The sequence below is a fragment of the Peromyscus californicus genome, unplaced genomic scaffold (assembly GCF_007827085.1).
Source record: "Peromyscus californicus insignis strain IS unplaced genomic scaffold, ASM782708v3 Scaffold_4__1_contigs__length_199733344, whole genome shotgun sequence".
NCBI lineage: Eukaryota > Metazoa > Chordata > Mammalia > Rodentia > Cricetidae > Peromyscus > Peromyscus californicus.
Genome location: NW_026294562.1, coordinates 28156259 through 28174330, shown reverse-complemented (window position 1 = coordinate 28174330; position 18072 = coordinate 28156259). Strand labels below are relative to the sequence as shown.

Below are 18072 nucleotides of genomic sequence, written 5' to 3'. Positions count from 1 at the left end.
TATGTTTGCTTTGAGGTTTTCCCTCTATTTTGTTATTAGAACTTCACGTTAATAGTAACAATAGTAATACTGCCACTTTCAGGGAACATTTTTATTAAATTCCAGGCATTGTGCTGAGAGCTTTTAATGCATGGTTCCATTTAATTATCACAACAGATCTGTGAGGCAGAGATTATTTCCAGGGTTGAGATGACGAACTCGAGACTGAGAGACCATATGGGATTCCCCCTCCTCCCCCATCCCCAGGCATAGAAATAGTGAGTGGAGCCAGGGCTTCCCTGTGCTTCTAGTGTGGTCTAGAAAAACCTGTGCTTGGACCTGCAGGGCCACAGGGTGCCCCTCCTCTGGCGATCATCAGCATGACCTTGCTTAGCCTGTACACAGATCCAGTCACTTTGGGTGGGTGACACATATTTCCCACATTGCTTGGTTCAGAAATCACTAAGATCCTTAGTATGTTTTTCCCCCCCACAGGTTCTTGCTGGATCACAGTTAAGCACTCATACCCAAGAGACTGATAACATCTCCGAGGGGTCAGAGTTGAGGAGGAATGTTCGTGAAACTGAGACTAACTGCTCAAAAGGATTATATCGTGGGGGCCAATTTTGCTGTCAACCATTCCAGCCTGGTAGGTCACATGAAGCATCCAGAGATGAGTGGGAGAATCAGGGTGAGGGACTGAGAAGTGCTATAAGTAAGAATGTGTTGGACAGTTAGTTATACAGCTATTGGCCGTCCTATAGTGTACAGCATTAGAAGAAGTGGAGGGAGGGGAATACTATAAAGTTATCCTCCAAACACAAATTGGTTTGTTTTTTTCTTTTATCTTTATGTTGCTTGTCTGGGGTACTTATGAAGAAACATAATTTACAAATGGCATATATGTCTAAAATGAGAAGATTCATCTATTTAGCTGTTTCTCATAAGCTAAGGAAAACTTATTTGGGAGGGTTAAAAGCCTGTCATCTCAAAGCTGACCAGTGTGTATCTGACTAATTCTGGGGCTCCCTTAGCAAGGAACTTCCACCCTCAGTGCTATTTCTCAGCCCCTCTCTTCGGTCTATCGCTACGGCTCTCTGTCCCAGCACTGAAGCCTGCAAAATACATTTGCATTTTGCAGCTGAGTAACCAGATGAGCTAGAAAAGCAATGAACAGCCACCAGCAGTTTTTTTCAAAAATCAGTATTTTGAAATGCAAATCCCTTTCAGACTGGAACTCTTTCAAGCACCAGCAAATGAGAGGCTAAGGAAAATGTAATTCTGTAAACTTCGTTTCTACTTTGGGGTTGACCACAGTTACTTATAAATGCAGATCTGTCTCAGGTGCATTGAGAGGATAAGAAGGTGACCCAAGCTGGGCAGTTGGTGGTGCCTCACACCTTTTAACCCAGCCCTCAGGAGGCAGAGACAGGCAGATCTCTGTAAGTTCGAGGCCAGCCTGGTCTACAGGGCAAGATCTAGGACAGGCACCAAAACTACACAGAGAAACCTTGTCTCAAAAAAAAAAAAAAAAAAAAAAATGAAAGTGACTCAGTGGCGTTTAGGTTTGTTTGACAGTGTCAGGCTATAGTCATAGACCTCCAAAAGGCTTCTGTAGATTCCATCATTGGCTTCACAGGCTTGCAGTACTAAAAGTACAAAGCAGGTCCAGGTCATGCACATGCAAAGACTCCTCCAACAGTGTCCATGGGACACTCTCCTGTCCAGATTTTTACTAAGCCTAACAAGAAAGTTTTCCCTATAATATAACCCACTTTATACCTACCTAAATTCCTATACAGTTACTGTTTTCCAAACAGGAAGTGGAAACTATCTATTGCTTTTTTCTTTAAGTTGCTAATGACAATCAATTTAGCCTATGAATTGAAATCTGTATTCATAGTTGAAATTTTGCATTTATATGTTTAAAATTTAAAGTGCAAACTGAAACAAAGATGGTGTGTTTTGCATGTTAACCTGTCAAAGATTTCTGCTGTGTGCTTTTACTGTACTTTTGTTTGTATTTTAAAAGGGAATCTCAGCCTGCTGCAAACTTTTAAGAAAGAAAATGGGACCTATGTCGAGAACTGTAGCTAGAGTTTTCCTGCCTGGCCCACAGTCAGGACAAATCTCTCTCACTTGCCAGTCCCACAGCCGCTCAGACCCAACCAAGTAAACACAGAGACTTATATTGCTTACAAAGTGTATGGCCGTACCAGGCTTCTTGCTAACTGTTCTTATATCTTAAATTAATCCATTTCTATAAATCTATACCTTGCCACGTGGCTAATGGCTTACCGGCATCTTCACATGCTGTTTGTCATGGTGGCGACTGGCAGTGTCTCTCACTCAGCCTTCCACTTCCCAGCATTCTTCTCCTCCTTCTCCCGCCTATACTTCTTCCTGCCTGACTACTGGCCAATCAGTGTTTTATTTACTAACCAATCAGAGCAACACATTTGCCATACAGAACATCCCACAGCAGAGAACTCGACAATGTTTTTACTCAGTGACACAGCAATGAGTTATTTATAGGAAAATGCATTAAACATGGAAAGTTTTGTGTGTATGGCATTTCATTTTGATACCCAACAATGTAGGATTGTGCATGTAAATTCTGGAGTAGTCAAAGGCTGGAATAGTTTGTGTCAATCATAGCCTAAGTGCATCAAAATTTCTGATATATTTCTAGTCTAATCCTCAGTTGTACAGATTTCTTTTAGCATTTGCTAACTGTCATTCTGGCTGTGTTAAAGGTTTTTCTCTGCCCCTTCACTAGTATATCCCACATGGCATTCAGCACCCACCAAACACTCTCCCCACCATTAGTCTCTCTGGTTGAATTTTAGACTTACCAACATTCAAGTTAGTTTCAAGTCTGTTTATAGTGTTGATGATCGGATAGTAATAGGTAATATTAATGATGAAATACATCAGTGAACATCAAATATTGGGAAATGATAAATTTTACTTTTAAGAAAACTAGGTTGAATATTTTGGATACTTTCATGAATTCATACAGACTGTTGGTGTGATGAAGCTTTCTTTTTCATCAAAATGAAGGGAAGTAGGAGAAGGGGATGGAGGGAAGCCAAACAGAAACCAAGGCAATGCACTGTGGATATGACTTAAGTGAAAAGAGTCTTATCTCCATGTCAAATGATTGGCATACTTATATAGAGACTCTTTAAAATGAAAATAAAATATGTTTTTCATAGATCTCACCTGTGAATTGATATTTTTTATTATAATACACTGTGCACATTTACAGAAATTTAAAAAATAAATAAAAATCAAATACTTGAAAAGTCCTCACCACATCTTGATATCCAATAGGATAAATCCAGCAGTGTATTTCTTATTTATTATATCTTCATATACATACTTATATATACTGCTGCCTCTATACTACTATATATACATACATATGTGAGTGTATATATGTAGTGTATTTGTATGCATAAGAATGCAACCAAGTAAGAGAATAAATATCTCAAGGTAGTTGGTATGTAGGTGCTTTTAATAATTTCCCCTCCCTACCAAATTTTCTGTGATAAGCAAGTATGTGGCTATCAGAGAATGATGCATTTTGAAATCTTATTTTTTTTTTTAGTAACTTTTTTTTGTATTTTCGGTAATTTAGATTGTGTAGTTTGGGGAAAGAATCTTAATTGTATCCATATAAAGCTAGGCATAATCTCTAAGCCAGCTCATTAGATATTTCAGTTCACTTAAACAACAGTGTCATACCACCTGCAGGCAATGCAATGCTCTTCTGCTCAGTCCCCAGTGGATTCTGCTGTGAGGTTGTGTAGCTCTGATGCGCCCTTTGAATTTTGCTCTAGATTTTCATGGTTCCCTTTTAAAAATAGACTTGTTTTTGTTTACTAAAACATCACAAAATGTCATCTATATTTTAGTTTAATAACTGACTGTACATAGTAAATATTGTGTTTGGACAACAAGAATTCTATGAGGAAATTCACCAAGTCATGTAATAGGAAACACAGAATAGATTGCATTTGCTGTTTTGTGCACGGTAAGCAGATTTGACTGTGTTTGGCCTTTATAATCATTTACACCGTTGGTGACTAGAGTTGCTGGTGCTGCATCTCTGCCACACTTCCCTGCATATTCTGCAGCACCTGCCTCTCTATTCACTGCCCACTGCCACTTGCTGCCACTTAGCTTTTCTGCCTGAGAAGGGCAAGACCCCGGAAGCTAATGTTTTGTCTTACTTCCTGCAGGACTTCCTTCTGCTCCTAGAGATCCCTTAGCAAACAATGGACATTTAATAAACACTTGTTCAATATGTGACCATATTTCCGGAAGGCATTGTTCTATAATGCTTAGTCACGGAAATAGAATGACTTACTTTACATAAATCAAAACAAAGATGAATATTATTTCAGATTGTTTGCAATAATAACAAACCCTATGATATTTTATTAGAAATACATGTGCTTGTCTACAAAATGTGCTGTTTCTGAATAGAAAATAAATAGAAAGGGGAGAGAAGAAGGAACTGTGACTCTTTATTTGGTGGCATGTGCACAGTTCTGATAGTAATGACAGAGAAGGTCTTCATCATTTGCATGACAAAAACTTAGGCTTACAGACACTAAGTGCTCTGTCAAAGATTTGATGGAGATTGCTAGAAACTTCCAAAGTTCTTTTGCTTAAACTGTATTGTCTGACCAGGATTTGTGGATTTGGGAAAACAAAATGAGAATCAGAACATAGTGAGTTTGTCTGGTAATCTCAGAGCCAAGGACAGCCACCTCCACCATCTATCTAGTTTCTTCTCTTCAGAGAAGTGCATTTGGTCACTCTGATTGACTCTTTCCCTGTGTTTCTATTGCTAACTATCCTACTTTTTATGGGAATATTGTTTTGCCTTCTGTTTTTGGAAGGCTCTTATATGATTTTTTTCCCAATAGCTATTTGTCTTTCCCATTGCATTTGCATGTAATTAGCCTGACATTATCATCTTAGCATACTTCCCATGCTGTTACATGACGACTGCCCTGGCTCCAAAAATTTAATATATATTTTTTTCCTATGACAGGTGAACGAAAACATTTGGATTGTACAACCGATGGTGACAAACCAAGCTGCCATCCCTGCACGGAAGGGAGGGAATACATGGACAAGGAACATTATTCTGACAAATGCAGAAGATGTGCACTCTGTGATGGAGAGCATGGTATGTATCTAAGAAAGCAATTGAAAGAATCCAATCCCCGTACTTTATGTAGAACCACACACGGCACAGTTTGAGATTGGGATCTACTCTGGTACTGTGCTAACATACAGGAAGGAGCAGAATGAGGCTAGCTAGGTAATGTGGAGCCAAGTCCTTAGGTAGTAATCACATTTAAGGGTCTTCTCAGCAATTCTCCCAAGTGGAGGCAAAGGACTAATCACCCTGAGTGGAGATGCACCAGCTGTAATCAAAGCCACCCATGGAAGCTATTTTCCCACCTCTATTTAAACTTGGCTTGTGGTTCTTGTTCACAGCTGTACAGAGAAACCCAAAATGTGGGGAGGGTGTCCCCTCATCTTTGGGGATCTGGTCTGTCAACATCATTCTACTTGGGGGTCTGAATTTTTGTAGCTATTTCAATCTATTCTCAAGATCAAGGTGGAAACAAAACAGAACAGAACAAAAAATGGCCATACTTTGGCATCAAGTTTTAGATCTCTCTCTCTCTCTCTCTCTCTCTCTCTCTCTCTCTCTCTCTCTCTCTCTCTCTGTCTCTCTCTCTCTCTCCATAAAGCTTTTACACCAGACTGTAAAGAAGTGATGCCAAACCTGGTTATATATTAGAGCTGCTCAAGGAGCTGTTGAAATAGTAATGCTTAGGTCTCAGTTCCCAATTAAATCAGTCTCCAAGTGGAGCCTGAAAATGTGTCTGCTTAAGCTTAGTTCAGGCTTATCATGTAGCATTCCAATGTGCTAGACATGATGATGATGATGATGACGATGATGATGGTTTTCAGACCATGTATTTAAGGCACAAGGCTCTCAATTAAAGGAGCAGAGAGGCCATCTATGCAATGGTGGAGAGTGTCTGGCTTTCTGGATATCTATCCACTAACAACTCTGCTTGATTGATGGTCCTTTCAACCTGGTACTGCCATTTTTTTTTTGTTAGTAAACATTGTTACACGAATTCCTGAATGGTCTTAATAAAAAACCCAGAGCCTGATATTGCGGTGAATGCTGAAAGACCAGAGAGACAAAGGAACAAGCCACCTCTTACCTCTAGGACTCTTCAGCCTGAAAAGCTTTCTTCAGCCGAAAGACTTTAGTTCCTGCCTCCTCATGCCTTATATACCTTTCTCTGCTCACTCATGTCATTTCCTGTCTCAGTTTTTCTAGTGCTGTGATTAAAGGCATGTGACTCCCAAGAATTGGTGTGTGCCTCCAGTGCTTGGCTCTGTTTCTTTCCTAGACTGAGTCAATCTCATGTAGTCCAGAGTGGCCTTGAACTCACAGAGATCCAGACAGAGCTCTGCCTCCTGAGTGCTAGAATTAAAGGAATGTGCCACTACTGCCTGCTGCCATGTTTAATCTAGTGGCTTGTTCTGTTCTCTGATCTTCAGGCAAATTTAATAGGGTACCCAATATATCAGCACATTTTTCCTTTTATTATTTTTGTCTAAAATAATAAAAGGTTATAACTAATATAAGAAAAAGTATATACAATTTAAGTACAATAAGTATATACAATATATACAGTCAAGAATTACATTAACAATGTCCAGTCCATTAACATTTGATGGATTTAGAGAAAAAATTCCATTGTTTATACTATTTTGGTGAGTCCAAAATGTTGTACCTAATTCACTTTCTATCCTAACTTGTATTATCAACCAAATACTGTTTTTTGATGTCTTTCAAACTTACACACTTTACACCTCTTTAGTGAGTTTCTTTTCTGAATTTGTTAACAAAGAAGACTATAACTATCCAGTCTTCAACTCCCTCAGAGACCCAAGAAGGAAATAATATTACCTAAGTAAGCAGGAAGTGCAAGCAAGCAACTTCCAAAAAAATATGAGAAATGACAGAAACAGCTGTGGGATCCCATCATTTTTTTTGGAGACTTAAAGCTGCTGTTAGGCATGGTCATGGTTCACTGCAGGAAATCTTTTTTGTGGGACATTTTTTTTTCTGGATGATTTGTTGGTTTTTTTCAGCTTTCTCATTTGTTCAGTGTTCTTCAGATTTTTTAACTGGATGCCTTTATTCTCCTGGAAGATAAAAACAAAACCCTTCCCCATCCCTAACTTTGGGGAGTTTCCAAATCTAATCTTTATCAATTTTGATTTATGGTTTTTCCTTAACTTTTTTTGCTTTATTTTCTAAAGCTATTCTATCATACAGAGAAGTATGATTTTTTTTACAAAAGGCATTAGGTTCTTTAATTACTCTGGGAAGAGGTTTCTTCCATGATGCAGGAAAGGACTGAACCGAATTTTTCATGGGGGCCTGTGAGAGGCCCCTCAGGGCATTTTCCAGTGGCAAAGGCAAAGGATTACCTTGTCTGTCCCTTGTTGACCTATATTCATTAGTCCAATATCTGCCTTTGCCACACCTTCTGCATAATCCAGAAGGGAGGGGCATTCTGTTAGGATTATTCCTTGAAAAAACATTGTTTCTAGGAATTCCCTGTTTACAGTCCCTTTTTAGGTGACCTTGTTTACCACATTTGAAACATCTGGCATCACTATTTTTCTTCAAACCTCTGGAAATCATTTCTCCTATCCAAGTATCATCATGGTCATGAGATTCAATATTAATTGTATTTCATATACATTCCTCCAAGGGTTCTGATCTAGCCTTTATTGGCCTAATTACCCTTTTGCATTGTGCATTAGCATTTTCAAAAGCTAGAGATTCAATTATTATTGGTCTAGCTTCTGAATTTGGTATCATTCTATTTACTGCTGAAGACAACCTTTGTAAGAAATCCACGAAGGTTTCTTTTGGGTCCTGTATAACTTTTGTAAATGATTCAATTTTCTTTCCTACTTCTTCAGTTCTGTCCCAAGCATTCAAGGCTACCATTCAGCATAAGCCAGGGTGTGGTCATCATACAAAGATTGCCTTTCTACATTAGCATAATCTCTCTCTCTAAGAAATTGATCTTGGGAGATTTCTACACCTCTAGCCCTTCATTGTTGTTCAATGGTCTTAGCCTCATCCTTCCACCAGGTCCTCTATTGTAATTGTGGATCAGCCTCTAAGACAGCTGTAACCAAATATCTCCAGTCTTGAGAGACAATTCCATTACAAGTTGACCACAAGTTTAACATCTGCTTTACAAACAGGGAATGCATACCATATGACACTATAGCTTTTTTGAATCTCCTCAAATCTAACATTTTCCACAGAAGTCCAGTTAGCTTGTACATAGCCTTGAGCATTTGGCAGTCCCTGTAAGGTTATTGGATAGATTAAGGTTGGCTGTTTGAAAGCCTTAGGCTGTTTCTCTGTAACCTTATAATGCAATGCTGAGATTGGTTCACCTTTAAATTCTTCTGTCTGGGTCTGAATTTCTCTATGATCTGTTTTAACAAGTTCTTCTAAAACTTTTATCTTGGCAATCATATTAACCAACTTTTTAAATGATAAAACAAATAATATTTATAATTGACATTACATAAATCCCATCTACATTAATTATTCTCTCTTTTAATTGTTCCATTTTCAGACTGTCAATTGTATTATCAAACAGAGATCAAATTCCTTCCTTGTAGCTGGAGAATTTCTCTCCAGCTTCTGCCAAGCCCCACCAGTCCCGGAGCCCACTTATAAAATAAACACATGACTCTTATATTATATTATATTATATTATATTATATTATATTATATTATAACTGCTTAGCCATTAGCTCAGGCCTACCATTGTCTAGCTCTTACTCTTATACTAAGCCCATTTCTGTTAATCTATATGTTGCCACGTGTTCCGTGGCTTTACCTGTTGCCTCTACATGATGCTCCCTGAATGGCAGCTGGTGTCCCCCTTCCCCTACCTTCCTCTCCTTTTCCTCTCTCCTCTCTCCTAGTCCCGCTTATACTTCCTGTCTGGCTACTGGCCAATCAGTGTTTTATTTATACAGAGCAATATCCACAACACTTCCTTTGTAAAAATATTTCCCATTTTTTAATATGGGAAAAATCTTTTTTAACTATTTTCTCCCATTAAGAAATCCCAATTGTCTCTCCCAATTCTGCCAACAGTGAAGATTCAGATATGAGGCTGAGGGCTTCTGTGTAGAACAGTAGAAGCCTGAGTGGGTTTCAAAGCAGCTACCTCTACAGAATCCTCAGTCTAAAGAAAGTGAGTTCTGTTTTCTCCCACCTCATATACCTTTCTCTGCCCTGCTGTATTGCTTCTTGGGATTAAAGGCATGTGTGCTTCCTAAGCAAAGGTATGAGATCTCAATTACTGTGATCAAAGGTGTGTGCCAACACTGCCTGACCTCTATGTCTAATCTAGTGGCTGGCTCTGTCCTCTGATCCTCAGGCTAGTTTATTGGGGTACCCAATATATCAGCACAAAACATTGTTATTAAAGATGTGATAGTGTAACAGTTGATAATAAGCAGCATATCTAAAAAAAATCTATGCAGAATCCAGTCATTATTTTCATTGCTTATTTTTAACTAGCTGCTATAATTAATACTTTATAAACTGGATTTCTAGGTTTAGAAGTGGAAACAAACTGCACCCAGACCCAGAATACCAAGTGCAAGTGCAAACAGGACTTCTGTTGTAATGCTTCAGTCTGTGAACACTGTGATCGCTGTGTTATGTAAGTTTTAGTATTCAGTGCCTAAAACACTAGATATAACTTGGGACATCCTACCTTCTTAGAGAAGAGCTACACTGAATGGGGAGTTAGAAACTGAGTTCTCTTCTTGTCTTTTCCATTTGCTCAGTTACCACCAATCAACACCAGTCATCACTGAGCAGTCTCCAGTTTCTGAACATTACCAAAACCATTCTGTTCAAGTTACACTGCTGGCTGCTTAGGTTGGTGATGGTTATGGGAGATGTGACTGTCATCAACGTTTTGGTTCTAGGGGCAAAGAAAGGGAAAAAACAAATGCTTATTGCATGTCAGTACTTTATGGTGTATGGCAAGCATAAAACATTTGTGCTAGGAGTGGTGTAAGTTATGCAAGAAGACCTTTTGACTCTGTATGGAAGGTGAGAGTCTTGAGGAGTCAAGAGACAGCAGTACATGTGGGTGGGAAGTGTGTTCAGGCAGGGAACAACAGCTCTAAAGAGGCATAAGATGCTCCCATATCTGCTGGAGGGTAGAAAAGCCTGGAAATGAATCGGATCATGAGGACTTTGCCTTGATGCTAAAGGGCTTGCTTTTGACTCAAATCTAGAAAACCTGCTTGTACTGCTCACCTATCTGCTGATTAATTGGACTAGTTTGAGCAGATCACTTAACCCATTTAAACTTCAGTTTTCTCTCTCGTGGGATGCAAAGAATATTTAATTAGCACCACCCTTCTGCCACATTTCTCTGGAGATCACATTAGGTAGTACATGTTGCAAAGACAGCTTTTGCATCTCAGGGTAAATCTTAGTGGTAGAACACTTGCCCAGCAAGTGCAAGGTCTTGGGTTCAATGCCCAGCACTGAAAGAAAAGCAGCTTTTGGTTTGTCAGATGCTGGTTTTCTGGAGAATGCTTAGGACTGCTATTCCCTTGCCATTCTGTACACCTGTAACTCACCTTTGGAACCTATGGGCATTCATCTAATAGGCTGGTTGAAAAGCAGAGACATGATGCTTCCTATCTTATTTATTAGGAAAAACGTTTGTGTTCTTACCTTTGCTCTCTTCTCTAGTTCCAAGTGTCTGAGAGTGATGAGGGGCAAGGTGGGGAATGCAGGGAAGTAGTTAACTTGGTAAAGTAATAGCACAATAATAGCTGTGTACACTTTATAATCACAATTCAGTTTTCTTCTTGCTGGTACTCGGTGAAGTATAGTGTAATTATCGCCATGCTGTCAGTGAGATTACAGGCTCCGGGAGATTTCCTGATATCTCAACATACCTGCTTAGGCTTCAAGGAAGAGGTGGGCTGTGAACTTGGACTGTCAGAGTTTATGTATCTGAAGAAAATCCCACAAGTGCCTCTTGACCGTCCTGATTACTCCTAGCTGGGGCTCTGGGCAATATCCCAGGCAGTGGCTCCCTTCAGGCCATTGTAATGGTTTATAAGACTTTTTTTCAAATTGCTCTTGATAAGTCATTTTTAAAACAGCTTATTTTAAGCTCTTGTATCAATTTAATTGTATTGAACTTAAGAATTCAATTTATTACCAATTTTAAGTTTATTTTTGTCTATCCATTTCTTTTGTATATTAGTATTTTATTACCTTTTAAAACTCTTGATATCATTAGGATTTTTATTTTTAAACATGTGACACAGGGATATGCATGTGACTGCAATGCTGGGAAAGCCAGAAGATGCTGTCAGACACCCTGGAGCTGCAGTTAGCGGTGGCTGTGAGCTGCTTGGTGTGGGTTCTGGGAATTGAACTCTGATCCCCTCAACAGGCAGCAAGCACTCTGAACCACTGAGTCGTCTTTCTAGCCCCTATATCTTAAGGCAGACTTAACATTGCTCAATCAAACACCCAATCACAGTTCTTAGCTGGTACCAGCTTTTGATGGTGATCTGGAAATGTCTGAGAGGAAACAAGTGCCAGAGATAAAAGGGCAAATGAAATGAATCCTGATGTGTCATGTACATGAAAGACAGGCGAGGATTCTACACAGGCCTTCTAAGCTTCTTCTGCCTTTCCCCCCGAGGTGTGAACATGGAATCCTTGAGCCGTGCACATCAACCAGCAATACCAAATGCAAGAGAGAAAGTAATCATTTGTTTTTATGACTACATTCCTTCCCCATCCCCATCATCGTGTCAGAGTAAATGCTTATTGGTTTATTATTGATTGAGAGAACAGAGCTTCGCTTTATCTTAAAAGCTGCTCAATTTCATATGAAATGTCCAATATTTCCAGCCACAGGTTCTGGATACCATTTCCTATGGTTGATCGTCATCCTTCTTTTGATAGTATTGCTGGTTGGTAAGTCCTCTCTTTGCTTAAACTTTACATTAAAATGACATGAGAAGTAGCCAGTGTGCCCATAGAGAACCACAGAAAGCCAGGGAGAGTGTGACAATGACACCTGGTGAACCCGACCTTCTCTGGGCCTGACCTCCCTCAATAAACCATTTATTTTAATGTTTATTTAATTTTTATGTTTATTTATTTTTGATCACTCTCTCTTATTTTGTGTCTTTAACTTAAAAATCTATGACAACATATTTTATCCAAAAATTACTTCATAATGACAGTAGTTAAGGGAAAGCTGGGTATCATCATAGTTGTTCTAGAAAATCCCCTTGAAGCCTAGGGGTGACAAGATATACCAACTTTCAGTGACTGAGAATCTTGTAATTTTTCCTTCTTTGTCAGAACAAGTAACTGTCTCTTCAATTCACTTCGCTTAGTGTGAGGATTTCCTGTCAGAACGGCATGTGAGTCTGACAGCAATCTCTTTGATTTTTCAGGGTTTTTATATAAAAAGTATTGGAGAAGAGGTCATGATGACCCTGAGTCTGGGATCTCAAAGCCTGTGAGTATGCAAAATCTCATTGGCTTTCTTGGAAAAACAAAAGAAATAAAGAAACAAACAAACAAAAATTAGTGCTTTCTTTAAAACAAACATGTGTCTGTCCATTGTCCACAAGTCAGAGCAACATTAAAAATGAATTAACACAGCAGCAGCTAATTTATTAGTACATTTTTGTGGAGTGCTATATAAAAGCATCATCTACCTCTATAGTCATTTGAGTCAAGATGGAGCCTGTGCTGACCTGTCCATATCTTTCTCAAAGAGAAGACCATGTGTACTATCTATTGGACAGTACAATAAAGCATGGTACTGGAAATACTCTTTTACCAGAGTTTTCCAAGAGAAGAAGTTGGTTTTGGACCCCACTGACCCAGAGAAGCACTCAAAACCACAAGCAGACTTTTTTCAACCTGTATTTACATGTCGCCTTCAGCATTTACAGTGGATATTTGTCAAGGTTGCTGTCAGTCTACTGGCTGCTGCCAGGGAATGAATGATGTTAGACTGAATTGTCATAGTGCTCACACCCACGTGCATTATCTGGGTGAGGGACATGATTAAGGAGCACAGTTTAAGATTAAAGCCATGCATTAAAGTTATCTTGTAAAAAACGAATTACATGGGGAGTCCAAGGCATAGTTGGATTGGTTGGATTGTCTTCTCAAAGGTGGGTTAAATGTCAACAGAAAGGAAACAGACTGAATAGATAGTTTTAAATAGTCTTAAAGCATATGCCTAACTTGGTTCAAAAAAGCTGGGTTTCTGAAGGCAAGCTTATAAGAGGCATTTCCAGAATAAAATAAATCCTTAGAAGGCTTTACATAAATACTATAAGGAACAATAAAGGAGCTTGGAAGCCTACCAGTGTGAGCTGGAAAAGGGATGTGCTGTGCGAAGCGCCACATTTCACCTTGCTATTTTCCCGGCAGAAATGCCGTTGGCCAAAGTGCAGGACTCTGATTCCAAACCCCAGCCAAGACTTTGCTTTTAACACTTACCAGGCATAGTATGGCTCTCTCTAGCCCTGGAGCTAACGGTAGTTAGTATCTAACACAGCAGATGGAACCTTTCAGTATCTAAATTGAATGATTAAAAGAACTCATCTTAACCATAAAGTCTAATTTCCTAATTTTGTGTGTGTGTGTGTGTGTGTGTGTGTGTGTGGAGTAGTAGTAATAGTAGTGGTAGTAGTAGTAGTAGTAGTAGTAGTAGTAGTAGTAGTAGTAGGCAATTGTAAAATATTTCCTTCTGAATTTAGAAAGAATTAAATGACATTTAAATGTGTATTTGTCTCTCTGCCTCTGTTTTATTCTTCCCAGGAAAACATGCCAATTAATTTCTCAGGTAAGTTCTTCTATTATTTTTATTTCACAGAAGTGGCTTTCTTTGTCAGAATAAGCCCAAATTAGAACAAACACTAAGATTTTAGAGTGAATAATGTTTGAATTTCAGTGACACTTTAGGCTTTCCTGTTATTTAAACTGTCAGTTCTATCAAGAGTTTAGATCTGTAACATTCTTAATTAAAAATAAACCAGGTAGTGATAAGACAGTATATCATTAGAGGTTTAAGAAAAATTTTCTTCATAATCAGCTGTATCACAAAACTCCTTGTAAACTGATGTCCAAGTCAAATGGAACCACAGCCTCAGTTAGCATGTTCTCACCTCTGCAACAACATGTCCAATTCTATCTGCTCCTGTCCTTTGACCTGTGACTCAGAGACAGGAAAAACTGTCCTTTTAGGTTTGTGGGTCTGGTCATTAGGTCTCTAGGGGGTACTAGATTGGATCTTTTTTTAATTTTCTGATTTCATGAATGAGGTAAGAAGACATAAAGATGTCTTGTATCACGCCCAAAGAGTAAAAGTGTAAGAGCCACAGCGAGCTTGGGAGTACAACTCAAGCTCATTCTGTTTGGATCAATAGGACTCACCTGCACTCCAAATTTTAAGGGAAGACGTGCACATGGCTTCAGTAATGGGAATCCCTCTTAGAAAGACATTTTCGGAGACTGTTTTCTGTTTTTCAGATGTTGACCTGAGTAAACACATCTCGAATATTGCCGAACAAATGAAATTAAGTGATGTTAAAAAATTTGTTCGGAAGAATGGGATCTCTGAAACGACGATAGATGAGATCAAGAATGACAATATCCAAAACACAGGCGAGCAGAAAATCCAGCTGCTTCAGCACTGGTATCAGTCTCATGGGAGGAAGGGTGCGTATCACACTTTAATAAGAGGCCTCAAAAGAATCAACTGTTGTGATCTTGTAGAGAACATTCAGGCCATAGTCCGGGAGGACATTGAAAATTCAACTTTCAGAAATGAAAATGAAAGACAAGACTCAAGTGAAAACTACCTCAGTTCTGGCTGTTGAGAGAGAGAGAGAGAGAGAGAGAGAGAGAGAGAGAGAGAGAGAGAGAATCTTCTAAACCAGCGCTGTGGCTGGTGTCTGAGTCTTGCCATAAGTTCAAGGTCAGACCGTACAACGTAGTGAGCTCTGGACCAGCCTGGATCACAAAGTAAAACCTTGTCTCAAATATAACAAAAGAAAAATTACAAAGCAAAGAAGAACATTTTTAATAATGGAAATCTATAAATGGTGTTTGACTTTTTATTGAGTGTATTTTCTATTTCCTTAATTTCTAGAGACAATATATTTATAACATTGGAAGATTTCATGATTCTGTTTTGAGTAATGTTTATATGTATGTGGAGGATGGACAGGTACTAGAGTAACTGCAGTAGTGATTTATGTACCCAGACAGAAGTCTACACAAAAGCACATAAACTTAAGAGCATGCTCTAGGCATGAGTGTAGTTACTGTATGCTGGCCTGTGACAGTCCACTCTGTTCCATGGTCACAGAAGGCATGACTTTGGCGATGAAGTCACACACACTGTAAGGGTACTTTGTCCCAACCCCAATTCCAAGATAATCCTAGAGATTTTACCATATATAGAGACTTGGTTAGCCATCTTCAGAACATATCCATGCAAAGCTTGCACATGTATTTAAATGTAGAATTAAATCAGGTCTGTCTCAGCCGGGCGGTGGTGGTGCACGCCTTTAATCCCAGCACTCGGGAGGCAGAGGCAGGAGGATCTCTGTGAGTTCAAGGCCAGCCTGGTCTACAAAGTGAGTTCCAGGAAAGGCGCAAAACTACAGAGAAACCCTGTCTCGAAAAACCAAAAAAAAAAAAAAAAAAAAAAATCAGGTCTGTCTCAAAGATTTTTGTGTATGTGTACAGACAATTGGTGTTTTGTGATGTAATATTTCTAATTTAAATTTGTGTGGAAAATGTAGAATAAATCCAAATGCTTGAATATATTCTATTTATATACCATTGTATTCTTCCAAAATAATTTGCTTGTGTCTCAGGTGTCAAAGTGTTTTTGAGTAGGAGTGTATTACTCCAGCCACACTACCTCTCTGCTTTCTCCTTGTTGTTCAATCCGATACAGCTTCATGCACTCCTAAACCTGGAAACATTTCTAAAGAAATAATGGTCCCTGCCCCCCCCCCCCCATCCCCAAAAACTCAGAACTGCCTTGGAAATTCTGACCTGTTTTGGAAGGAGGAGTGCATTGCTTTTATGGAGGGTAAATTTAGGGCATGCTATGGACTTGCGCCAACCACCAAAGGTGGGGACAATATGAAAGGCCACTTCATTGCCATGTGTCAACTTCTGGTGTGTTCTCTTCGCCTACAAATGCCAGCTGATGTCCAGCAAAGATAAAATAGGCAGAAGGTTCTAGGAATTGCTTCTGATATTCTCTTCAGGTTCTGAGACAAACCATTTCCTCCATCTACTGCGATGCTGTTATTTTCACACTTAAACCTGTATGAAAGTTGTGTTAAATGTGAATTGGAATCTGCAGTGCTTGTGTTTATATTCATGTGCTGTGAACTGAGGAGAGTTATAAACGGAAACAAATACTTGCAGTTACCTAAAGACCTTCCACTGTTGGATGATTCTTTCCCTCTATGTATGGAAATGTATAACAGAGGGACTTTTTTTTTAATTAAAGTACCATTTTGGCATTTCTGATTCTCTGTTGTCTTGCCCGTTGTTTTATTTTCCTTCACTCCACCGACCACTTAAATGTTACCTGTTCGATGAATCGTTAAAGCTTGCTTTGACATCTGAGGAGGAAATTCCTTTTGTAAAGCCTTTTGATAGTTACATGGTTCATTCCATGGTTGTTACTGCCAAGAATACTCCCAAATAGAACACAACCATTTGTCAACCAGGGGCACTGAAATACTGGTAACCAAATACAAATGTTAAGGGGTGAGTTTTTGTTTCTTTATTTGTTTTTGTTTTTTCTTTTGTTTTGTTTTGCTCTTTTGGGGTAAGTGAGCTGAAAGGAAGAAATTCAAACACTATACTCTGGCTACTTGGTGACCACTAGGTCCTCTCTCTCTCTCTCTCTCTCTCTCTCTCTCTCTCTCTCTCTCTCTTTCTCTCTCTCTCTCTCTCTCTCTCTCCAAGAAACCCTTAAAATGTATTTATCCCCTTATTTTCTTCTCTTTTTGAGAATATCATCTCAACACAGACATTCATAAAACAACAGCTTTCATGTTAAAATCAAACTTAGCTGAAGCTGTTTAACAGTCACATCGAGAAAGCACACTAGTATTTACAGGAAGTGTGACTATGGCTCCTACGTCACCATAGCAAACAACCAAAGGAGCCTTTTGAGGTTCTGCTGTATGTGGGAGGTGCCCCTTTCTCCCCCTCTTGAGTCAATATTTGAAAAAGCAACCCTCTTTTCCTATCATTGACTTTTTTCATGTCTTTAAATTTTTTTAATTATAGTAATAAGCTTATTTAACCCAATATTTCCAAGAATTGACATTTTAGCATGCAATTAGTATTAAAACTATTAATTAGAACTGGAAGAACAGCTTTGCACAACAAGACCATGGATTCAGTCCCCAGCCACACAATTAAACAAAGCAACTCTCCCTTAAAAAACACCCTAACAAAGTACTATTGATGGGACAGCTTACGTTCCCACATAAAGTCTTAAAACTATAGCTTGTGTTTTATTACACCTGTAAGCACATCTCATTTTTGTTTACCCACATTCCATAGATCCGGTAGCCACATGGGGACAGTGGCTACTGCAGAAGGTAGTTTTCATCTTTATCTTTGTTATAGAGCCCTAAAATAACTGTAACTCTATGGCCGGTCAGCTCTTCTACCGGAAGTCTGGATTTTCTGGATATGTCGTACTAGACAGCTTCCCTGTAGTGGGTTGGAAGTCCAGCATCTCTCATCCATGAGTCAGTTTTTGGGAAATGTTTTGCTTCCATCCGTCAGTAGTTGTTCTTTAACCTAAAATTGTTCTTCGCCTGGCTCTGGGAGCCCACTGTCTCAGACCTGGAGGAACATCTGAGTAG

General features: G+C 39.0%; 1 protein-coding gene across 1 annotated transcript in view; it reads left to right on the top strand.

Moving 5' to 3' along the window:
• Positions 1 to 15858, top strand: part of Fas (Fas cell surface death receptor) — a 39007-nt gene extending 23149 nt beyond the window's left edge. Inside the window, exons 2-9 of the mRNA XM_052713531.1 lie at positions 475 to 628; positions 5048 to 5185; positions 9698 to 9806; positions 11829 to 11890; positions 12041 to 12106; positions 12595 to 12659; positions 13979 to 14003; positions 14690 to 15858. Coding sequence (XP_052569491.1) covers positions 475 to 628; positions 5048 to 5185; positions 9698 to 9806; positions 11829 to 11890; positions 12041 to 12106; positions 12595 to 12659; positions 13979 to 14003; positions 14690 to 15039 — 969 coding nt within the window. The 3' untranslated portion in view covers positions 15040 to 15858. The remainder of the gene's footprint in view (positions 1 to 474; positions 629 to 5047; positions 5186 to 9697; positions 9807 to 11828; positions 11891 to 12040; positions 12107 to 12594; positions 12660 to 13978; positions 14004 to 14689) is intronic.
• The last annotated feature ends 2214 nt before the right edge of the window (positions 15859 to 18072 follow it).